We start from the raw sequence: 24,890 nt of genomic DNA on the forward strand, positions 1-24,890 counted from the left end.
TCTGCAGGATTGGATGTGAACTATCAATGAGAATCTCATTGAGTGCTCTAAAGTTGAGGAAGAGAAACGAATGCATAAGTATACAATCAAACTCTTGCAATGATTTTTTATTTTTTTATTTTTTTTCAGCTATTGGCTTGAAGGGATGGAGTTCTGCTGATCCCTCTCAATCTACTTTTTAAAGACTGATTTTTACCAGCCTCAGTCGATTCTTCAGGCTGAGGGTAATTGTATGTGTGTGGTTGTGCTCATAGAGGCTATTTTAAGTGCCTAAATACCTCAGTACTTTTTGTTTGTGTGGATACAATGAAGTTCCCCTCAGATGCAATTACAGTTACTTATTTTTAGAAAAATCTTTAGCTTGTGCCCTATTTTCACATCTAAGCTTTTGAAAATTAGATATTATGCTTCTGCAATTCACATTTTGTTGTTTGCTTTAGAGTCCTTTTTTTTCCTGCGTAGAACCTGTTACCTAAAATGCCCATGAGATGGTGCTCATTGGTCTTGTTTTTGTGTAGCAGCAGGTTCTCTGCCTCTGACTTACAAGAAAGAATGCAATGTTAAGCATTGCTATCTTTCTAAAAGGGGGAAAAAAATAATAAAAAAAAATGGACAGCACCTTGAATTAGTACACAAAATACTCATTACAGCATTATTTGGAACTGTGCTGTAAAGCCAATCCTGACATGCTTGCTCACCGTTAGGAAGGTAGATTTGATGCTAGTTTGCACAAAAGATAGTTTACCACTTTTTTTTTCTTGCTTAAAATTAACTTTCTAGGAATGTCTTTATCCTTTGCCTGTTTAGATATTTTATCCTTTTTGTGCTGCTGCAGCTCCTTCAGATTGTCTCATATAGCTCTATGAAAAGTTTTCTTTATAGAAGATATATTCTGCTACTAATATAAGTTGTCGTGTTCTATTAAGCAATGTATTTCTGTGCGAGTTTCATTAGTTTGATTTGTTTCTTTCTTTCTTGTGCCTTATGCCAGCAGTTTATCAGAGCAATGCGGAACAGTGAGGCTTGAAAGCAGTGTTAAGCATTTACCAACTAAGGCAGGGAGGAGGACTTGCGATGTTATTAACTCCACTGCCATTTTTTCAAGACTGTACGTTTTGAGAAGCAAGGCTGGGAAAAAACAGCAAATGAATAGGAAGAGATTAGAGTAAAATGTCTGCTGTCTGGACAGTAGGCATTCACTGTTGTTCTTTTAATAATGAAGTGTGCTAGTTTGGTGTTGGCAATAAAAGCATGTACTGCTTTAAGTGTTAGAGGAACTGGGGTATAGGATGAAGTTTATTATTATTACTGGTTAACGAAAAAGGGAGAACATAAAATATAATTAACATTTTCTCTTTTTAAAATCTTTACAGCAGACCACTTTTTCAGTTTTTTCAAGTTGTCACATTTCAGATTTCTTGAGCTGCACAGTTGGGAGCCTTAGCTGATCACCTGCATGGAAGCATGAGGTAGCAGGGCTGGATAGCTATACTTGTACTTGTGTCTTTTGTGTGCTCAATTTCTTGTGTTTGTTGTTGGATTGCTTTTAACCATTCTAAAGCTTTATTTAAAAAGTGCTTTTGTTAAGATCTCCTTACAACAATACTTCATAAAATATAAAAATTAAGCTTCAAATATCTAAGAGCCTTGTATGAGCTATTTTCGTTTAATTTCAGAAATCTATATTGATTCAAACCATGGATGAATCGGCCTTCTCTGACTAAAAGGGAAGTATCTCTTGAGGAGAAACATGTGAGGTAGGTCTGCCAGGGTAGACAGTGTAATGAAATGCTTCCATGGCTATGTCAGCCTGATAGATTCCTAATGGCATCAAAGCATGGAAATTTTTGTACCTCCCATGCTCCCTCTGTGGGGCAGTCAGCAGCTTGGAGCCTTGGCTTGCAGATTACCTGTCTGGGCCTGGGAAACTGGAAGCGCTGAGGACTGCTGTGTCAGCACACATTGCCAAGGAGTCCACAAACTAGGGTGGTCTTTGAGTGTCTCCTGGGTAGTGTACTAGGAAAGCAGGGTTGCTAACTGGGACAAGTTTATAATTTGATCAGTGATAAGCGGCTGAAAATGTGGCAATTACAGTGCCAATTTCAGTTATCAGCATTCCCTCCCGCCCCATACATGTTTTTTTTTCCAGAGTGGTGGGAAAATATTGTGGAATTGTAAGGTTCAGGAAGTTCTCTGTGTTTTGTGTTTGTCTTGGCTAAGGGAAGAATTTATTGAAGTCTTAATGTGCAGCAGAAATAGACCACTGATCAAATAACTGTTTTCTTAACGTCTCCCTTCTGTGCAGAAACAGATGAAAAACTACAAATACTGTGAGCTGTATACTTAGTTGCAGTGTGAAAGGAATAAGTTACTGTATTTGGATAAGCTTTTCACAGAAATGGACACAGTGTAACAGTGTTGGAGTTCTGGATCTATGTTGTCGGTCTTAATCTTTGCTGGGGAAGAAACGCACAAAGTTGTGTATAGAAAGTGTTGTTGTAACTTCAGAGGTAATTGAATCTCATGAAGGTACAATTACTACTGCAGTCTTGGCGTCCTGCTCGGTCGTCTGGTGAGGTACACAGAGTTTCACCACAGCAGTGGGATTCTGCTAGGGTGGCTGTAGTTAGTAGTGTCCTTTTGGCTTTGTTCTCCAAAACTACTCATGTTAGTCTTGGTCTGCATAGTTTCACACCTAAGAGGCCACGACTTATCCTATTATCAGGTTGTTTGGTTGAAATTAGAGGTTCTTGCTTTATTTTTTTCATTTATTTATTTTTTTTAATTTGCTTTTTCTGTTGTTGTACTCAGAAGTCTTTCTTATATAAATAAATGTTTACATGTGTGGAAAGCCATATGAAAATATTGTGACTAAGACCTCAATTTGTTAAAAATACTGAGGAATGCATGTGATCCTCAGGTAGTGTTGAATTTGGTCAGCAAAACTTCAGGGATCGTATGCCTGGAGAGGAAATGAAATGAAAACAGCTCTTCTATTAGAGGCTTCCAAGACCTCCAGGTCTGGCATTTAAATAAAAATGTTTTATGACTTGAAGTTACCTATCTTCTTGTTTGTTTATTTGTTAACTGAAGTTTTCTACCATTTATGAAGATTTTTGGGGCTCATTTCTTCCTTGTCTGCAAATACTGTAGTTAATCTTGTGGTCCAAGAATTCATGCTTATCACGGATGCTATGTCTGGGATGTGCTAAGATGCAGCAACTAGGAACTGCTTCCTTTTACTTCTGCTGTGGTCTTTAACTGTTGAAAGAATTTAACGGAAGTTGTATGGGACTACAGCAGCCACTGTCAGGGAGCACAGAAAGGAACGAGCATATAACTTGGATATGGAATAAAACTGATTTTATTTATGCTATTTGTTTTTACTGATTTAATCTCTCCTTTTATAGTGGTACTTCATGTCCAAGTTGAATAGCTTTTTGTAGAGGCAGATGTTCTCTAATTCAGTGTCTCATTGAAGCACAATTTATTGTTTAGTTACTGTTCCACTTCACAGGGAAAAGGGTAGTCTAAGAGAAAACATTTCATTTACTCCTATGCTATTTGGATACAGCTTTTTTCAGGTTGTGCACTATCAGTCCTAGATAATACCTGGGTTTTGAATTACGTATTTGCGTGTGAAATATGTTCAAGTATCCTTTTAAATTCTTAGGTTTCTTTGAGTGCAGCAATTCCAGAACAAACCTTTTAGCCTTGGAAGTCTGGGTACATGATGTGATGGGTTTGATGAAGAAATGCTGAGAACTCCGCTAATATTGTTATCAAAATTCTGGGTAAATTGCTGAATTTGGTGTTGGAGTAGTTGGAGTTTGTTAGAAAAAGCACTTATTGGGGAAAGAATTGGGAGAAGTTAATTGGAGAAACAGGAGGGCGTATTTGTAGGCAGCAGTGAGAACAAATGCAACGTAAGTAATCTTTCCTGTTTGTTTCTTTTTTATTGTCTTTTGTTTCTTAGAATTTAAGTATTTTTAGTAATATTATGCTTTCTTTTATATCTTTTCTTGGGAGAAAATTTCCACTCAGTCGTTCCCTATACGATGAGAGAAGGGACAGAGACAAATGGAGGTGGGGGGAGAGACTTGAAGTAAAAGTAGGAGCTGCTGTACTAGGAAGAAAAGAGAAAGATGAAATGATGATGTGGCCAGCTGTGGCTACTTGAGGATTCCAGACCTGAATTGCTCGCTAATTATCTGAATCCATGATGGCTTTTGTTTCTCTTTGCTATGGAACTTGAACTTCATCGCATCCAAAGTCCTGTCAATCTCTTCACCTGTGGCAGACAATCTTTGCCATTTCTGAGAAGGCAGGTGTGGTGTTTTCCAGCTGTTGTGAATCAGAGCATAAGCAGATGTGCTGGGTTCTTGGTTTCTGTGTAATTTGTAATCCAGTGTCTTTAACTGTGCCAAAACACGCTGTTCATCCGCTGAGCTATGAAGTGTGATGGCTGTATGTTGGCATACATTTGCTTCTTACATGCTATATGAGACTGTGGCTTTCAGTAGGAGAGGAAATCCTGAACTCTTGTGAAATCTGGTGAAGTCTATCAGAGCTTTTGAGGTAAACAGATTATTCTCTTCATCCTGGGTTCTTCTTTGGCTTTTTGAGTTTCAGTTCAGTTTTCTGGTAAGGCTATTTCTTGCTACTAAGAACAATTATGTGCTCTGAATATCTTCCATTTTACTCTTTTTCCTTGATTTCTTTCATTCTTTTAGCCTTTCACCCCTTACTTGTTATCCTCATGTCCCAATCAGCTTGTAAAATGCATTCAAATGTGTTTCTTAGAGCTCATAACCTTGTACTCTAGCATTCCGTTGTTACACTGTTCTTAGTACTTTGCAAATACTAAAAGTTGACATCCTATTTAATGGAAAGTTAGGTGAAGGAGTGATATTTAAGTGTATTTGCTCAGATGAGGTGTCACTGTTACGTTGGTTGGTTGGTTTGTTCTTGTAGAGTGGGTTGAATGTGGAGGCACAAGGGGAGTTTATTCTTTGGACTTGGTGGCGGTTCGTATCATGTCACTAATTGCTTATCATTTGGGCTCCTTCTTAGAGAGGAGGGACCTGCACAGCTTGGTAACTGAGCTATGGTTTAATGCTTTTTTCCAAACAAAGAGTGGGTCAGTTTTGTTTGTTGATGGGTCGTGTTTCTCAGCTTGCCAAAAACTGAAGTACTACCTGAGAAATGATCTGTTTGGACCGTGATTTTTTTAAAAATATGTTTTTTATAACATGCTGGTAAATTCAAATAAAAATGATAGATAACCTTCAGCAGCGAAGGTAGGAAGGGAAGTGCTGGGATAATGGTGTGGATAGCATGGTACAGTGCTTTGCTATCTGTTTCGTGTCTTTGAGTTTAATTCAGAGTATAGTAACTGGCGCTGACTTTCTTCTACTGGCTGTCATAAAATGACAGATTTCTGATTTTTAAAATGTCACAACCATAAATCATTAGTTTGCTAAGATTGCACTAGCAAGCTATTAAAGAACATGGCAGTATTTACTGTAGATAAATGCAAATTTAAAAAGGTTCTCTGTATCATGGTTTAAATGATTTATTTACTTTCAATCCGTATATGAATCTGATGTGATGTAAAATTCAGGGTATTTCATTTCCTGTATAGAGCTACAAATTTGCATGTTATTAAACCATCTCTTGGAGTTATATCTTTCTTGTGTACCTTAAACAACATCTCAGGTTCAGGTGCTTTGGAAAAAAAATCATAACACAAGCAGAATTTAATGCTACTAATACAAAAGCTGGAAAGATTAATTTCAGGTGGAATTAGATGCAGTCTATGTCGGCACTAACATCTTTTGAGATCTGTAATTTAAACCAAACTTGGAAAACTGCCAGGTTTTGTAAATATGTCTTTAGCCACTATGTGGAGTATATTACAAGTCAATTTTGTCCTGAAATTGATTTGCAGGAGATCAGCTTGTTAATCCTTCGTCTCCTCAGGAATGCAAAGTGAAGTGTGCGGTAGCTGTTGCCTCCTTAGTGTTCTGCTTGGAACAAAAGCCTCGTGGAACAGTCACTTATGCGCCCTCTCTGCCTCTGTTCTCCAAAGTGATAATGTCCCTCTGTAGCTGATCCTCTTAAATGGCTTGCAGGTGTGCTGGGCAAGCCTACTCTTAGGTCTGTGTCACAGTGGGCTTTCCTGCTTGGGTGGGGGGTTCTTTTATTTTCTTCTTCTTGTTTTTTTAAGAGAAATTTGAGTTTTGCTTTTCATTTTTCTTAAAACATGGATTGCTTGTTGCCTTTCAAAGAGAGCGATTCAATTACTTGTTTTGCTATGTACTTCAATAAAGATTGAAATGTTGAAATGTATGAAAATGTAATTTCACAGTACCCTCCCATTTATATTTAGCAAAATTGCGTAGAACTAATTCATCCTTGTGCTGTTCTTTTTGCCTTGAGCCTTCAACTGCACACAAGGAATGGAACTAATTGTGTTAGTGGGCTATTTTGATATAAAAATGCTTGCAAGCAGAGTGAAAATACAAATTTATTAGCTACAGCAAATAGAGCGTAATTGATTGCAGCATGGCTATCTTTGAGAGCTTCTTTTCTCCTTCTTTGGGAATGGGGAAAGCAGGTAAACATGACTACAATAAAGATCCTGAGATGTGTACCACCTATAGGGACAAGAATTGTGCTTTTTTCCATTTATTTCAGCTGAGAGAGTTAAACTGTCCTGAGGCACCTTCTGAAGGAGGGGGGGAAAAAAAAAAGGAAAAGAAAAAGTGCAGGTCCAACATTAGATGGCAGTAGTGGACTCTTCACACCTTTTGTGCACCTGTTAAATTTATTTTTAAGCATCTTTCTAAAGGAGAGACTAAGTAAAGCATTTTGTTTTAATACAGAACATTGAATGTAAGTAACAAATAGAAGCCATGGGGGTGAAGTATTGTCATGCAATGCTGCTATCATCGTGCCTGTTTTAAAACGAACCTTTTTTTGCTGGGCAAGTGAAGGTGTAGGCTTTGTTAGGAGCTTGGCAACAGCAAGAGAAAGGACAGTTAAGAAGAAGAAATAAAATGTCACCCTCGGCAGCCCATCCTTTTTCCCTTAGAAAGCAAACGAGGCATGTACTATCTGTTCATTTGGTTGAGTGTGACTGTTGGGTGGGACAGAACTGGTCACTTGTGCCTTGTTTAGCATCAGGAAATGTTTCTGATTTATTTACTTTTTTTTTTTTTTTTTTGGTCGAAGAAATACGTGTTTGGTTTTTGAGCAAGTTCTGAGTTGAAGCAAAGTGCTCTATTAATGACAGTGAAGACAGCATGAAAAGATAGGGGACCCGGGGCAGACAATGGGGCAAATTGCTGCAAATGAGTCTGCATAAGTTATTCTTTTTCCTCAGCTGTTCCTTCAGGTCTGTAGAGGCCTTTCCAAATCAGAGCCATCTTTAGCACATCCAGGGTATGTGTACCAATGGTGCTGACTTTTACTATAGATTGTGCATCCTCAGTGAATTTGTCTAGGTTGGGATCGCTCCTGATGCTGAGAGATTTTTGCTCTGAAGTGCCATGTATTTCCCAAATCTTAGACACGTTTCTGATAATGATTAATACGTTTTGTTTGGAGCTTCTGAATATCTGCAAGGGGATGGAGGTTGTGTGTTATTATTTTGGTGGGAGATAGAAGAGTGACTAGAATATTGCACAGAATATTACCTCTCCAATTACTGTTAATCGTAAGCATAATGGCTCAAGTGAACCCAATTTCATGTTTGTGTTCTCCAGGAGTTGCTTTCAGATTTCATCACTGAGGGTTTGAAAATGTAGGTGGTGTCTGTCTGATTTTAACTTGGAGCCGACGGACATAAAATTGTGATAAAACCAGGATCATTTTTGAATAGCATAGCTATTTGTAAATAGGAGTAAAATGTAGAGTGTGTATCAAATGCTTATCTGTTGGAAATTACATCAGGTTTAGCTTCAGCAGATTTTTCTTGTTGAGCTTATTCAAATGAATTCAACCTTATTCAAATGAATAAATTTCAGTTGCTTATTAGCTTTGTACATGCAGCTTTGTGGATCTTGATTAAGCATAAGGTTTAGGATTTTTGTTGAGATAGACTTCTATTTATCTATAGACTGTTGTTTTTCCTTCATGAGATAGACTTTTTCCAGTGGCTAGGTGTCATCCACATCCTTATTTTGAGTGTACTAAAGAAGAAATTGTGAGATTATGAAATCAGCTTAATAGGTGTTTTCTCCTGACTTTAGGAAGCAAAACAAGTAGGTTTTTTTTTTTTTCCTCTTGATCTTATTAAATGACCACGAAGAAGAGAAAGCTCTGTAGAAATGTAAAGCCTTTTTTAGAGATTTGGGGTAAAACTGTGTAGGTGTCCCAGGTATACTAAGTTTGGATTTTCTCAAAGGAAAACTGATTGTGGTCTTGGGATTTTTTTTTTTCTCCCCGTTACAGTGGATTAAATACTTTCTTGCATTTTCTTTCAAGCTCTTGAAATATTTTGTATTTCAAAATGACTTAAAATCAGATTCATAGCCTTGATCATTATCTTTCACTAAAGTGGAGGTTGTATTTAAATTCTGGGTGATTTTCTGCATACTTAAGTTGGTAAGTTGCTCACTTAAAGAGTGCACCGTCTCATTTATGTTTTGGATTTCTTCTTCCATTTTAGAACCTTTCATTTAGGTGAAAGGTTCACAGGAAGGAGGGATTTGTTATGTTTAAATCCATAGCTGAAAATTGCTGTTTCCAATCAGCTATACCTAGAAACATTTTACTGAAAATCTTGAGCTGCTGGTTTAGTTTATATATATTTTTGAGGTAAGTAGTAATGGCGAAATGTAAAATTTGTCAAGATGCGTTTGAGTACTTTGAATACTTCACTTTAAAACCATTCCTGTAAGCTTAAACTTAATTCTGCACTACAGGCCAGGGAAAGAAAACGTTATGCCACCCTGTAGGTTGCTATAAAGATTGTTTATGCAGCTCAGCCTGAGACTTAAAATACGTTGAATTGGAGAATTTTGAAAAATGGACTGTGCGACATTAGAGACCAAATCACGCTAAAGTGCAAGGAAAGACTATACATCAGTTCAAAGGCTACATTATTCAAAAAAATACAACCATAAAAAGGTAATAAGATTACATTCTCACACTTCATGGCTAGTAAGGTGCATTAAGCTGCTCAGATATTCATAACTTACTGTGACATTTGGGAAGATTACATTTTGCTGTGCACAGCCATTACTGCAGCTCAGATAATAACTAGCCAATGCATGGACCTGGATTATGATCCCTGTCATTGGAAACAAATTTGTGTTTTGAAGGTTGATCAGTTTCAAATCACCATTAGAAAGGGTTAATATGACATACTGTGGTGTGTGTGCTTATGTGTATCTAATAGATATGCATACATACAGTACATCAACTGTGCTGTGCCTTCACTATATTGCTTTCTCCATCAATATTTTTCTCCTCATTTTCCCTTAAAGGAAATGCTAAAATAGTAATTATTTCTTCCATCGCATCTTATCTCTGGGATATACTTGCTGAAATGCTTATTTTTGCAGATTAGATTGGAAACCTAATTTGACAGCTTCCTGGATGGGTAGTTACTGATAATAGTGTATCTAGCCAAAAGTGAAAAATTGGGGATGTAGACTAGAAGGTGAAGGTAAGGTCACCTCTTGTAGTTTTATATGGTTTTGGTGTGAAAATTGATGGTTGGCTGGTTAGTTAAACCAAGTGCATAAAGAGTTGAATTTGTTGTTCAGAATTAGCAGGTGTTTCGTGGCTACAATTTAACCTTCAGTTGCTCTGCACGCAGAACGCAGCGTAGTCTTCGCTTCTCACCGGGATGGTGAGAGAAACACTGGCTTCTTGAGGAATACCTCTGTTTTGTAGAGGATGTGAAACCAAGCGTGATACTACCAGTGCATTTAATGTATTTCACAAATGTAGTTCAGTTATGAGTCTTTTACCTTTTTCTTTGCAGTTGTGTTGCAATACTTCTGCTTCACTCCGTTCTCTTCAGCTATTCCATTACCTTTGAAGTCTACCTTACCGTGCTTGAGGTGGGCCCCTGCTGTACCTTAGGGAAGGGGAGAAGCAAGGCTTAGGGAATGGTAATAACTTGATAGATTTGTTTTGAGTGAGTTGACAGGGTGAGTTGATATAGAGAAGCTGGGAGTATAATTTAAGTCTCCCCATTCAGTTCCTTTGGTTTCCCTGAATATTGAGAAAGCATCTGTTAAGAAATTGCATAATTATTTTTCGTGACCAAGAGAGGAGAAAATGGAAAAGTGTAAATTACTATTTCGAAATTGTTACTGTGAGACATTGTCTATTCTGTCACAGAACTAGTAACTTTCTCCGCTTCTTGTGGTGCTTGGCATTACTGATTTATGTCCAGAAGACCAAAGATTGCTTCTTCAAAGTGACAAGATTTAGTCACTTGAGGGAAATGTATGGTAATTTCAGTAGTTAATGAAGAATATGTATTCTGTTCCCTGAAGTTTATCTTCGGATCCTGCCTAGCCGAGAGAGGTTGTGGGAGCTAAAATGGAGCAATTTAGTTTATGAGTTTTGGAACAGTTTTGACACGGTTTGATTTTGGAAAGTGGACTTAAGGGGGTTAATGATCGAAGGAACGCCATATATGACAGAAGCAGTCTTCACTTGACAAACTTGTTGAACTGAAGAGCTGATACACTTCTGTGAATTTTGAGGTTGAGTCAATGGGATGAGTTTCAACAAGGCCAAATGCTGGGTCCTGCACTTCGGCCACAACAACCCCAGGCGACGCTACAGGCTTGGGGCGGTGTGGCTGGAGGACTGCATAGAGGAAATGGACCTGGGGGTATTGATTGATGCTCGGCTGAACGTGAGCCGACAGTGTGCCCAGGTGGCCAAGAAGGCCAATGGCATCCTGGCTTGCATCAGAAACAGTGTTGCAAGCAGGAGCAGAGAGGTGATTGTTCCCTTGTATTCAGCACTGGTGAGGCCGCACCTCGAGTACTGTGTCCAGTTTTGGGCCCCTCACTGCAAGAAAGATATTGAGGCCCTGGAACGTGTTCAAAGGAGGGCAACAAAGCTGGTGAGGGGTCTGGAACACAGGCCATATGAGGAGAGGCTGAAGGAGCTGGGAATGTTCAGCCTGGAGAAGAGGAGGCTCAGGGGAGACCTCATTGCTCTCTATAACTTCCTGAAGGGAGGTTGTAGTGAGCTGGGGGTCGGCCTCTTCTCTCGTGTCATTAGTGATAGGACCAGGGGGAATGGCTTCAAGCTACAGCAGGGGAGATTCAGGCTGGACATTAGGAAGTATTACTTTTCAGAAAGGGTGGTCAGGCACTGGAACGGACTGCCCAGGGAGGTGGTGGAATCACCGAGCCTGGGGGTGTTCAAGGAAAGACTGGATGTTGTGTTGAGGGACATGGTTTAGTAGGAGCTATTGGGAATAGGTGAACGGTTGGACTGGGTGATCTTTTAGGTCTTTTCCAACCTTGGTGATTCTATGATTCTATGATTCTATGATTCCTATCTGAATTACACTTCATGTGCTCTTAACTAGTAGGCAGGTATGGCACATTTTTAAGTATAGTTGTAGCCTATGAGAAGAATTTAAAATGCAGAGAGATTGGGGCAGAAGTTAGTGTCATCTATCTTTGCATCAGCTAGAATTTTTATTTTATTGACTCAAAATAAAACAACACTAAAACAACAGAGTGAAGTAGGTTACTTCCTTATTTCCCCCTTTGTGCTCTTGGCACGTGCAATTAGTTGCTTGGTTCATGTTCAAAGTCTGCATCTAGGTGACCTGAAATATTACAGGTTTTAAGTGCCTGGGCCAAGTTATGGTCAAAGGCTTTAAACAGTGGTGTGGTTTCACATTAATCCAAATATAGCAAGGCTTCACTTCCTTTTAGTGCCTGTAACTACTAATGAAACTGGCATTTAGTACTTAGCCAGCTTTATTTAATATCTCAAGAATGACTTTAAGTGAATGTAATTAGCAGTATTTCTGGGTGTGTGCCTCAGGTTCTTTTGGCTAGAGCAGTGCACCGATTTGAGGAGTTGTTAGACACATACAGGGGAAGGCTTTTAGGGCCACTCTAGGCCATTTAAAGAATTCCAGCTGACCTTTCTCACCGGTCTTGAAATACTCACATGGTTTGTTCACTTCATAGATGTGTGGGGTAGCTCAGGACATCTGTATTGTTAACTAACCCAAGAGCTCTTGTGCAGCAATTGCCTGATGGTTCCTGACACCTCAGGAGCGCCTTTTGTTCAAGTTACACGTCGAAACTTGAAACAGAGGAAAAAAATTATTTGGTATATTGATGTCGACCTTGTTATGTTCTTTTAGCTTATATCTTTGATAGTTTTCTTCTTGCAGAATTAATAATTTCAGTGGAATGTGGAATGATGTTTTGACTTTTTTTTTTTTAATATTTTGTCTGAAAGCTTGTTGGAGGCCAATTTGACTTGGAAATGAACTTTATCATCCAGGAAGGAGAGGGCATTACTTGCATGGTAGAATTGCTGGATAAATGTGACATCTCCTGTCAGGCTGAGGTGTGGAGCATGTTTACAGCTATCTTGAAAAAAAGTATACGCAATCTACAAGCGTGCACAGAAGTGGGACTGGTTGAACAAGTGCTCAAGAGGATTGATAGAGCTGACAACATGATTGCAGGTATACCTTCACCTAATATATGAGTCAAATTATATTTTCGTTACGTAAAATCTCATGGGAACACTTAATAATGAAGTGACAGAAATTTGACATTGCATCTTAATAAGTAATTATATTGTTCTCCTTTCAGATCTCTTAGTGGATATGCTGGGCGTGTTGGCTAGCTACAACTTGACCGTTCGAGAGCTAAAGTTATTCTTCAGCAAGCTTCAAGGAGAAAAAGGGAGATGGGTAAAAGAAAATAAAGAACAAAAGCCATGTTTATAGTGTTGTTTGTGTTAATGTTCCCATGTTAAAAGACTGCTTGATAGCCTTTTATGTATGTGTGTATCTGTATATATGCATATATATGCGTGTATGTGTATTTATATATATATAAATTTACTAGGAAATAAAGGATGCCTACTGGTATTGTATCACTTTTGCTTAAATCTTTTTTACTTAAAAGCAATTAAACCTGTTAAAATACATAGAGTAGTGTAGCAATGAGATTAAATTTAACTTTATTGGATTTGTTGGCTGGATTGACCTTTTGAAGCACCTGGGAAATGATGTAGTGATTCTAAGCATTTGTTTACATACACATTTTTATTTTGGTAGTTCTGATTGCTTGAAATTAAAGAATAAACAAACAAATTGTTTTTGGAAGATGAGAGATAAGATGGAAATCATTGGAAATTGTGTATGCGTGCATATCAATATTTTCATATTTGCACATTGTCTATACCTGAAGGATTTTGTCCAGTTAGGAAAGTTAGCATTTGTAGCAAAAACTGAAATGAAAATGAGTGCTGAGTGAAATGTTATGTTTTGTGTTTTCTCCTGTTCTGTGTGAGCTAGAGACACAGAAAAGGGTGCCCATTTAGTGTTGAGAGCCTTCTTCCTTAAAGTAAAATTCTTTTGTTTTAAATGCTAGCAGATAAGCTTTCTGGCACAAAGTTTTTGCTTTGCTTTACCTACCAATTGTTTTACCTATTTGGAGTTTTAATTCCACTCCTGTAATGTCTAAATACCCTGGTTTAATGTAGGGAGAAGTCAGGTCGGTGTCTTTGTTTCTTTGAAATAATGTAAGAAATAAGTATTCAGTATGCGAGGTAAAAACAGCAAATTTTAAAAAGAACTTGTGAAACAACTTGTTCACATGAAAAAAATACCCCATATAGGGTTTAAAATGAGTAAGCGAACATACAGAATATGTTAAACCATTGCTTAATTAAAGTTGTCTTTGTAACATTAACTTTTCATTTCCTGGCTCTCTGCTATTTGCATTTAATTTCCCTTTCTTTATTAAAGACTAAATATAGAGGAATACAAGAGGAAAATGGCCCAACTGCTTTGCTATGGTCTTGCTCAGGTCCATAAATCTTAAAATCAGCAGTGCTTTAAAGATACAAAGTATGAGGCTGCAACACAAATTGCCAGGTTGAATTCTACTGTGCTGAAGACATCTGAACAGATCTCCCTGTTTCCTTCTTCAATTTTATAAATTCAGATTTATGAAACATTCTGTATCTGATTATAATTTGAGTACATTTAAAATAACTTTTAATGGATCATGCAATGCTTAATTTTCAGAGTAGTTGCTTACAAGAAGGCAAAAATAGCATCTCCAGAAAAAAGATCTGAAGGGTGTAGTAAAATTGTAGTTTGAAAATAGATTTTCTGGAAAGCTGTGGAGTGGTAGAAGACGACGCACAGAAGTTTGTGACCAGTATGTGCTGGATTTCTGTTGTGAACTCATACACTTGATTTGGAGGTTTTAGTTGTTGAGTGTTACAAAAGCATTAATGCAGCATTAGGATTGTGGTGGGGCAATGTTTGCACTGAGCGTTCGATTTAGGTACTGTGTATGGCTTTTGAGGCTTGAACCTTTTCTCATAGACTTGTATGAAGGAGTGTATCTGAACACAGTATCTTTTACCTAGAGCATGACTGTAAATTTGATGGAAAGTCATCTTGTCTGCTGTTCTTCCTTGTACCTATCTTGTTTGTACTCTCATGAGTTTCATGCAGCCACAACCCAAAATTGCTCTGAGAATATGCATTTATTTTTCCCTAACTAGTTGTCATCTGGGTCAGTTTTTTTTCTTTTTTTTTTTTTTTTTAGCTTGCTTAAAATCCATACAAATGGTAAAGCTGATGGGAATTGGCAAACAGTGATGGCACTCAGCATTCAGAGTCATTTTAGTTTATTCTGAATAACATTGACTGTGACTTTAAAGTCCTTAATTTAGTTATCCCATTAATTGTCTTTCATTGCACCTAGGCTAGTGAGTATCCTTATTCATAATTTTCTGTTAATGTTTATTGAAAATGTTGAGTATTTTAGCAGAGTGTTACTCAGTCATGTGCAAAGCTTGAAAATATGTCAATTTTATTTTTGTATGTAGAGTATTTTCTTTCATATAGATGTTTTATTTATTTCCAAATCCAAAAATTTTTTGACAGCCACCACACGCTGGGAAATTGTTGTCTGTGTTAAAACACATGCCTCAGAAGTATGGACCTGATGCCTTCTTCAACTTTCCGGGGAAAAGTGCTGCGGTATGTAGATATTTTAAGTCCTTCGTTTGTTATTTTTACTACAACCATTGGCTGTTTTCACTCCTTTTTTTCTCTTAGCCCATCTGTCATTGTTACAGAAGTAGTCTCAACAGAATTTTTTTGCTACCTACATTGTGTATAACTAAACAATGCTTATAACAAATGTAAGTAACAACTATGGAAGGACAAACGGCAATACATAAAGAATGGATATAAGTGAACTCTTTGCCTCTACCCCAAGCAGTTGAGTTAAATCTTATTGCCAGGAGAATGTGAAGAATGTCTGCTTTTCACTTCTTTATTGTTTGAGAATGGTGCTTGTTAATATACATTATGTGTGGGCAATGCCTTACTCCTAGAAACCTTAGTCAGTGAAACTGCAATAAGTATGGCTATACTTGTGCCATTTGTTATTTCTCTAGCAATCAGTGTGAATATTGTGGTATGTGTAGTAATCATCTGATAAAATTCAGATTGTAGACAAGTCTAGGTTAAATACTACTGAGGGAAGATTAGATTTAGCGGTGGTTAATCTTTTATCATAATTGTTCAGGTGTTTACTAGGTAGTGTATTTTTGTTGTTGTTGTTTGCTTTCCCCCTAAAAATCCATTACTTTTCTGCTTTGGTGTCTTAGCTTTTATATAACTAAAGGTATTACTCAGGACACTTAATCTTGAACTTGAACTTCACAGAATCACGGAATTGTAGAATGGCCAGGATTGGAAGGGACCTCAAGGATCATGAATCTTCAACCCCCCTGCCACATGCAGGGCCACTGACCTCCCATTTGATACCAGACCAGGCTGCCCAGGGCCCCATCCAATCTGGCCTTGAACATCTCCAGGGATGGGGCACCCAAAACCTCTCTGGGCAGCCTGTTCCAGTACCTCACCACTCCCTCTGTAAAGAACTTCCCGCTGACATTCAACCTGAATCTTCCCACCCTCAACTGAAAACCATTTTCTCTTTTCCTGCAGTTATCAACCCTTTCAAAGAGTTGATTTCCCTCCTGTTTATAGGCTCCCTTTAGGTACTGAGAGGCTGCAGTGAGGTCACCCCGCAGTCTTCTTTTCTCCAGGCTGAACAAGCCCAGCTCCCTCAGCCTGTCTTCGTAGGAGAAGGTGCTCCAGTCTCCTGATTATTTTCGTGGCTCTCCTCTGGCCCCTCTCCAACAGCTTCCTGTCTTTCTTGTACTGTAACTTCACTATCTTGATGACATAATAACTTTTTATTTGAAGATTGAAAAGCACAGACTACTATAGTTGTGCTGCTGTAATTACATTTATCACATACAGCAGAACTTGGCAGTAGACACTTGGGCTACTTACGTATTGTGCTTGTATTTAATTTCTGATAATAGCATTGAATGCTTGAACTGTATGTGGTGTTGGTGTGCTTCACAAACTGCAGTGGGAACATTCTCATTGATTTTTAAAACATGGAAACCTAGAAATTAAGTATTTGACATACTTCATAACTATTGTGATTTAAACCAAATGATAGTGCTACCAGGTCCCGAAAGTTGGGCTCAAAGAAATGAAATCTGATTAGCTGGCTGGTGTAGAGAAGGATTTATGGCATTTTATTTGGTTAGGGATAGCTAAATGGAGCATGGGAGCATATTAAGATGTCTGGCAACACTCAAGTTCTTTGATGTTTTTTGTTCATTGGTATTGATCATCTGGAAAGCATCTTTGATCAGAGATTATGACAGTCTTAGTTGAACTGTGTATTGCACGTCTTCAGAGGAACATTTTAAAGTTAATAGTGATGTTAAAACAAACAAAAATTAAAAAAATACACAGCAAAACCCAGCTGTTTGAAACAAAGGTCTTAATAGCGTTTAAGCTGCCTCTGATTCTGTGCTTAATACTGGGATTTTGCCTGGGGCTCATAAGGCTGTCATCTACAAACTGGAAGCCACTTAAATGTGAATTTAGGTGAAGAAAAAACTGATCTGTTAAGTGAAGCATATATGCTTCTCTTGATGTGGGCCAACTTCTTTTCATAATCAGATATTCTTCTGACTGACAAAATTATGTGAAAATAAATGTATAAATCCGATTATTCTTTTACCTGAATCTTCTGAATGTATATGCTGAGGACTTCTTGTGTTGTAATATTTGCCTTAATTATTTGAATTTTGAAGCATGGGTTACTATTAATGATATTATTTGAGATAATGATCAGTTTTAAAATATTTAGAATAAATTTTTAGCAGTGAAATACAGAAAGTAGTGTACAGAAAAGCACGGAAGTTAGGCCAGGTATTTTTGGTTGTACGTTTGTAGTCTGTATCTTATGCTGTATACTTGCAGTATTGTGATGTTGATATTTCTACATGAATAACTTTATTTTCTTCAGGCCATTGCCTTACCTCCTATAGCCAAGTGGCCCTATCAGAATGGATTTACTTTTCACACTTGGTTAAGAATGGATCCTGTAAACAATATCAATGTGGATAAGGATAAGCCATATTTATATTGGTGCGTATTAATGTAGAACCACATTTCTGATGTTCAGTCATGATTTGTTCAATGACTTTAACTGCCATCTCTGTATGTGCTGATCTTGTTTTCCTTGGTTAGTTTTCGAACGAACAAAGGACTTGGCTATTCTGCTCACTTTGTTGGTGGCTGCTTGATTGTAACGTCCATAAAATCAAAGGGAAAAGGTTTTCAGCATTGTGTAAAATTTGATTTCAAGCCACAGAAGGTGAGTAAAAGCAGTAGAATAGTTCAGTGAATACACTTATGTGTAACTAGGATTTAGCAGGGTGCATATCTGACTAGCTGGTGTGTCTGTAGGAAATGTCTCTAAAAATGTGTATCCTGGAGGGATTGGTCTCATTACTAATTATGTTCATCCATCGGCAGATCACTTGCACTAGAATGAACAAAAATAAGTCTGTTCTGAATTGGTGTTTTTTCTAAGCTTACTTCATGTATAAGAAAAAGCTAGAAAATGCAGTTTACCAGGAGTTTCATGAATTTGTGAAACATGAAATCTTACTAAGAACTCTTAATACCTGTATGTAGCTTGAGCGTTGCAAGACTTGTGATGTTTGTTTATTCTGTCTTCTCTTTTTATACTTAGTTTCCTTCTGCTTCAGCCTTCCACTTATCCAGAAGTGTTTTGCTCAGGCTTTCCCCTTGATTATTGTTTGATAGTCATTGTGGACAAATGCAGCTGTACTTTAGAAGCTGTGATTACTAACTCAAGTTTAAATTTTTCTGATGAAGCCAGTGCAATTACTAAAGTTTAGTCTTACAGGTTAGAGAACGACCGATTGGCATTTAAAACTGTGTTGTAATTCATGTTAATTGAAGTTTTACAGCAAATATTCTCCTTTTGTTTGATGCTTTATCTCCTTACGTGTAACAATTAAAATATGAGTTAGTTGTATTTTTAATGTTCAAGACTTGCTTGTTGAGCAGTATTATACTGTATTAAAAATATTTTCATTTTCAATTGCTAATTTTCCTGGAACAAGCGTGTTCAACACTGTCACGAACTTTTGTTTTGTTTGAGTTTTATGTTGTATGTATCTTCTAGGCTTCCATTTTGAATTAGGAGACTATACTTTGACGTGGCTAAGCAGGGAAACTCGCTAATGCTGTCATCTTTTCTACTTAAAATAAAACTTTCAGTGTTAATGTAATTCACAGACACAGTGGAATTCACTCTAGTGTACTTTCTTTCAGTGACTGTTGAGCTGTCTTAAGCGTCTGTAGAATGGTATCACTTGTTTTCTTTTTGCTTAGTGGTATATGGTTACTATTGTGCACATCTATAATCGCTGGAAGAATAGTGAGCTTCGATGCTATGTGAATGGGGAACTGGCATCTTATGGAGAAATAACATGGTTTGTCAACACCAATGATGTAAGTAAGCTCTGTGGATACATCTAATGCCTGTTGAGTTTCTCAAGATGATCAATTATAGGTATCCCTTGCTGTTTTACACTTTGTTAAAAGTAAGCTTCTCCCATTTCATGATTTTTTTTAAATATTAAAAAAAAAAAATAGTAATAAGTCTTTGGTGGGGGGAGTGCATTCTGCTTACATGGTCAAAACTTCAAAATTTATTTCCACTAAAACCTTAAAAGTTTTCTTGTTTGTAAAAATAGTATTATTCTTTGATAGTATGTGTATTTCTTGGATAACTTGCTTGTGTTGCTTAATTTATTTATTTCTTTTTTTAGACTTTTGACAAATGTTTCCTGGGTTCCTCAGAAACAGCAGATGCCAATCGAGTGTTTTGTGGGCAAATGACATCCGTTTACCTTTTTAGTGAGGCTCTCAATGCTGCTCAAATCTTTGCCATTTATCAGCTTGGTCTGGGATACAAGGTATCGTGGAATTAACTGTAAAACTTCTGAAGTTTAGTTCAAGTAATGTAGTTTATGTAAGACAGTTGTGGCACGCCTATGTTCTTCTGAAAATGTTGTTATCATTTAATATTTTTATTAACCTGTTGCATATATTAATATAAGCCTGTGCATCATATTACAAACCAAAATTGAATGTTAATTCATTTTTTAAATTTCTTATAAAAACAAAGAATATAAAAACAAGATGGAGTTCTTGTTCACAAGATTTCGGGTGATTGGAGGGATGAGAAGAGGACTATTTTCTTTTAGTAGGTTCATTTTTTCCATTGAGGCTGAGAACTTTAGATCATCAGGTATTATGTCTTTGTTTTAGGAGAGTAGCCTAGTAGTTGCTTTTGCTAGTCAGTTTTGCTTAATGTGTAAAGTTAGTGCTGAAGATGAGTTCTGTTGCAGTGATTTATTATTTGTTTCCTCTTAGCTTGAGGGGCGCTAATTGAAGACTGCTATTCCCTAGCAGCTGTATAAACATATGCTAAAAAGATGGATTCTATTCTCTCTGCTCCTCAATTATTAGTTCCCTCTGAGTGAACATAGTTGACTGCCAGTCTGTTTCCTAGCTAATGTTTTTGTTTTGCATTACCCACCATTTTGACAGCGTCATTCTTCAGGCGTCAGAAATCAGTTGCACTGTTGCAATTTTGTAAAATTGATTTTGAGTCAATGTTGTTGTGAGACTCCTTTTTGAAATATTGTTGGATTTAAGAAACAGTGTCATTTTCTACTATTAGTTGTGTTCTGAACTGTATTTGAAATGTATATTACGTTTTTTTTTGTTTTCTGTCCTCAACACTTCCCCAATCCAGGGAACATTCAAATTCAAGGCAGAAAGTGATCTCTTCCTCGATGAGCATCACAGATTGTTGCTGTATGATGGCAAGCTATCCAGTGCTATTGCTTTTATGTACAATCCAAGGGCTACAGATGCACAGCTCTGTCTAGAGTCATCCCCTAAAGATAACCCTTCTATTTTTGTTCATTCACCACATGCCCTCATGCTGCAGGTATGGCAACATTTTTCACAAATTTAGAGTATAAATGGTTACTGTTTGAAAATCTGAAAATCAAGTTATGCTGGGATTTCCATAAGATAAAGAGCTTCTGATGGTGGGTTCCTCCCCAGGTCATCTCTGCTGCTTTTCCCTGTCAGTTCTCAGCATAGCTAAATGCTTTACTATTTAAATCTCCAAAGCTGATGCAGGTTGTTAGGAATCAGTTCTTGAAGTTATCAAGCTGCCTGACTTGTTCCTGTGACCACTGTGTGAGCTGTACTGGACATTCCTCTTAGATTAACTCAGGAAAATAAGAATGGGCAGCTTCTCTGAAACAGCAAGAGAGAAGAACATAATCCTATTTCTGTTTGTAATGCCATGCTTAGTATAGTCAGAGGAACCCTTGCTTCATTGGTGTGTGGGCATACTATCTTCTTGAATTAGTATGGGTGTACATAAGGACTATGAAACAGTTCTTTAATCAAAATTACAATCTTAAAAAATGTCAGTATTACTCAGAAATCCTGTTTACTTGTCAGAAATGTTCTTCTTCCTCATTGCAGACATACTTCCATTCTTCACAGACATGATCTATCTCCCTAACAGAGCTTTGCTCTGTTGACGTTATACTCTTTGCTTCCCAGGCTTTGAATGCCAAAATTTTTTAATTTGCTTGAAGATTTTTTTCCTAGAGTTTCAGTATTACTAAGGACTTGTTTTAGAGTTGCAAGCTGCATCCTATTCTTCTGGGGGTTTCTCTACAGCAGTGAATCAGGCAGCTTGCATATTTGGAGTGGCTGTAGAAGTCAGTTTATACTTTTTACTGTACTCTTTTTAATTGGTAGTACAATTTTTATGTTGAAAAAATATCGAATTATTTCTAGCAAACTTTTTTAACAGTTCCTCAGAGTTCTCAATACCTTTTTTTTTGTCAGGATGTGAAAGCAGTCTTGACACATTCTGTCCAGAGTGCCTTGCATTCCATTGGAGGAGTGCAGGTACTTTTTCCTCTCTTTGCACAGCTAGACTATAGGCAATATTCATCGGACCACATTGACACAACTGTTTGGTGAGTGCATTTAGCTCTGTTCTTTGTTTCTTATTTGTGTGAAGGAAATTAAATCTTGTTTTATTAAATGGTGTTGTATTGTAATTTCACTTGTGAAACAATGAATTAACGTCTAACTAGAAAAATATAACATTGCTGCAGGCAGGGGTGACTGTTTTGTGAAGTACATTTGTTTTGTACCATACTTTCCATGAAAGTTTGTACAGAATCAGAAGGGATGCTTATTGCTGTATGACAACTTTTTTTTTTTTTTGTATCACAATCACGAGCAATTCTTTTTTGAGCTTTTTCCTCTCATAGGAAAAAAAATCCATTGGGAAGGTGCTTTTTTCAGTTTATATGAAAGCATTCTTTTTTTTTTGTCAGACTTTTTGTGGCACAGAGCTTGAAAGTAGAAAAGAAGAAGGAAAATGCAGCTCACTTACTAGTATTCTTAAATTATATTACTAATTTGACATTGAAGGTAATACCAAGAACAGTCAAAAACTGTTTTCTTTTTTACTCTACTACGCATTGTTACTGCCGAATTAGAAGAATGTATTAATTTTTTGGCTTTTCCCCTGGATTTGACTCTCTTTCTCATCAGTCCATTTCCTGAACAGAAACAAAAGCAGTTGTAGCTTCTCGGTTACATTATAAATGAATACAAATGCAATAACAAAAGGTATTGTGTTTTAGAATTGGTCTGTTTTCTCTGTTTCATTGCAATTGTGGCTTCATGATGGTTCAAAGATTATCTACGCAACTACCATTGTGAAGTGGAGGTGCTTACAAAATTCCTTCAGCCCATTTGTGCATTCCTGGACCTCTGCTGAGATGACTTAAGCTTATGGATCTACATGATGAATCAAGGATTTTATTTGGTTGCAAAGTAACTCATCTATAGAGGGCTTTTCGTCTGGCTAGTATTGATTCGTAGATAGGCGCTAGTGTTGTGACACAAGGGCAAAGGCATGAATGTTACTTCTAGCAGTAGTGTGGAGTTGAATTAACACAAACCAACAGTAAAACTCTGTCTAGAAAAATATTTCCACCTATTCATCAGAAAGCGAAGCAGTGGTAACTGGACTGACATAGGTCACTGATCTTGGAGAAGTTTAGAACTAAAACAAGAAGCAGAGAGAACCACGCAGTAATTGCTGCCTTTCTGCACAAATGTTTTTTTAGAATTTTGTTACTGCATGCTTGTCTTGGGGTACAAACTTTTGAATTAGACGTACATTAATTTAAAAAAGGAAATTAGAGGTTTTAAATTACATCTTTTTTTTTTTTTTTTGTCCTTAAAATTCTGATGTAAGCTTTTATTTGGTACACTGATTGTATTTATGGGCTGTGTGATAGAAGTGTTAATTAGAGAATACCTTCTGTCTTGTGGTCACACTTGAAAATGTCTTTCTAAAATATTACATTTTTCAGTTCAACTCTGTTGGCTTTTATTATGGAGTTGTTGAAGAACTCGATTGCTATGCAAGATCAAATGCTTTCCTGTAAGGGCTTCCTTGTGATAGGATATAGCTTGGAAAAGGTAAAAAACAAAACAAAACTTTTTTCATCTAATGTTTATGTTTAATTTTTTTGGGGGGGTGGAGGGAAGGGAGGAAACTCAGTGGACACAGTCATCTTCAGAGTACTTGTTTAAGCACATTTTCTTTTACAGTCTTCCAAAGCTCATGTTACCCGAGCTGTACTAGAGCTATGCCTTGCTTTTTCTAAGTACCTGAGCAACTTGCACAATGGAGCGCCCTTGCTGAAACAGCTATGTGATCATATTCTCCTTAATCCTGCAATATGGATTCATATCCCAGCACAGGTGAAACTGTTTATTCTTATGAATACGGTTCCTTATGATGTATTTATTTGAGAGTGTTGAGATAAAGACTGCCTTGCACAATTACAGTTACTGGCTTCCAGCAGAAATCATAAAGAAACTGTTTCAGGCTTTGTTTTTCTGCATATGACAGTCAAGTGTTGCAGGATCCCAAAGCAATTAGAGAATTATAAAGCTGCAGTGTTTAGCACAATGAAGTATGTTGGCTTGAGGAGCGTCTGAGCTAGTCAATGTTTTAGATAGATGGGGAAGTAGGAATGGATTAGTTGCCAAAAACTAAGCAACAACAACAAACAGTAATTTTTATGAGAAATCTTCCTGGGTTGTCTAGTTAGAAGCATTTGTTTAAGTTCATGTACTCCCATGTGGAGTACTTCTGCTTTTTTGAATCTGTTCTCTCAACGTGATCCACTTGAACAAAAACTTTCTTGTTGATTCTACTTAAAATCTTACCAGACTTTTTTTTTGTCCCTTCCATGAAGATATGTTATTCCTTTTAAAAAAACACTGAACCAGCACTAATCATGTTACTGTAGAAGTCACGGCAAAGCATCTCTTTGCTGCAGCTAAAGGAAATTATTAGAGAATTATTTTTAAGGCATTATTCCTCAGCAGAGAAAGATAAATTTATTGTAGGCTTAAATTCCTACATATGTACTTTCCATAATAAAAAAAGACTTTGTGTGAAATTCTTCTGACCAACCCAAGCTTCTTTCTAGTTTTAAGTAGCACTGACTGAAGGCACTGTAGCCAGTTGATTGAGGGAAGTGGTCTTGCCCCCTTACTCAGCGCTGGTGAGGCACGTCTTAGCTACATTCTGAACATTCTTACCGTGCCCCCAAGCAGTGCCAGTGAACTTCAGCTATCTGTGATTGTGTGACTGTCATGCTTTTGTGCTCCTGTAAGCTACCTTGGGAAAATAAAGAAAAACAAAAACCAGCAACCAGCAAAAAACCCACAACAACCGATTTAGTTTTTATTAACAGTTAATTTTTAGAAATGATTTTTTTTTTTGGTCAGTTGGCAGGACCTTTAGGAGCTTTGTAAATACTTCATACTCAGAAAATCTATAAGAAAATTTAATAGATGAAATTCAAGAATGCAATTGTCTGATATGCTGTAACTGTGTTGCAGTGATTTTTTTTTTAATCTCCTCATTGGGTTTTGCAGGTTCAGCTGATCCTGTACACTTACTTGTCTACTGAGTTCATTGGCACTGTTAACATATATGGTGCAATTAGACGGGTTGGGACAGTTCTTTTGGTCATGCATACCCTGAAGTATTATTACTGGGTAGTGAATCCTCAAGATCGCAGTGGTATAACTCCCAAAGGCATAGGTATGTATTTGTTTCTACTCGTTTGTTTTG

At 37.2% G+C, this 24,890-nt stretch overlaps 1 protein-coding gene across 4 annotated transcripts in view; it reads left to right on the forward strand.

The window, feature by feature from the left end:
- The window catches only part of LRBA (LPS responsive beige-like anchor protein), a 367,611-nt gene that overhangs the window by 24,029 nt on the left and 318,692 nt on the right, over positions 1-24,890 (forward strand). For all 4 annotated transcript variants that reach the window (XM_042828460.1, XM_042828457.1, XM_042828458.1 and 1 more), the window contains exons 2-13: positions 12,466-12,697; positions 12,828-12,928; positions 15,146-15,241; positions 17,607-17,728; positions 17,831-17,957; positions 19,007-19,126; positions 19,447-19,593; positions 20,439-20,636; positions 21,560-21,693; positions 23,110-23,218; positions 23,351-23,503; positions 24,692-24,860. In XM_042828460.1, coding sequence (XP_042684394.1) covers positions 12,466-12,697; positions 12,828-12,928; positions 15,146-15,241; positions 17,607-17,728; positions 17,831-17,957; positions 19,007-19,126; positions 19,447-19,593; positions 20,439-20,636; positions 21,560-21,693; positions 23,110-23,218; positions 23,351-23,503; positions 24,692-24,860 — 1,708 coding nt within the window. The remainder of the gene's footprint in view (positions 1-12,465; positions 12,698-12,827; positions 12,929-15,145; positions 15,242-17,606; positions 17,729-17,830; positions 17,958-19,006; positions 19,127-19,446; positions 19,594-20,438; positions 20,637-21,559; positions 21,694-23,109; positions 23,219-23,350; positions 23,504-24,691; positions 24,861-24,890) is intronic.

This window comes from Centrocercus urophasianus, unplaced genomic scaffold (genome assembly GCF_019232065.1).
Source record: "Centrocercus urophasianus isolate 14NV4802_14NV808 unplaced genomic scaffold, USGS_Curo_1.0 seq_3, whole genome shotgun sequence".
Lineage (NCBI taxonomy): Eukaryota > Metazoa > Chordata > Aves > Galliformes > Phasianidae > Centrocercus > Centrocercus urophasianus.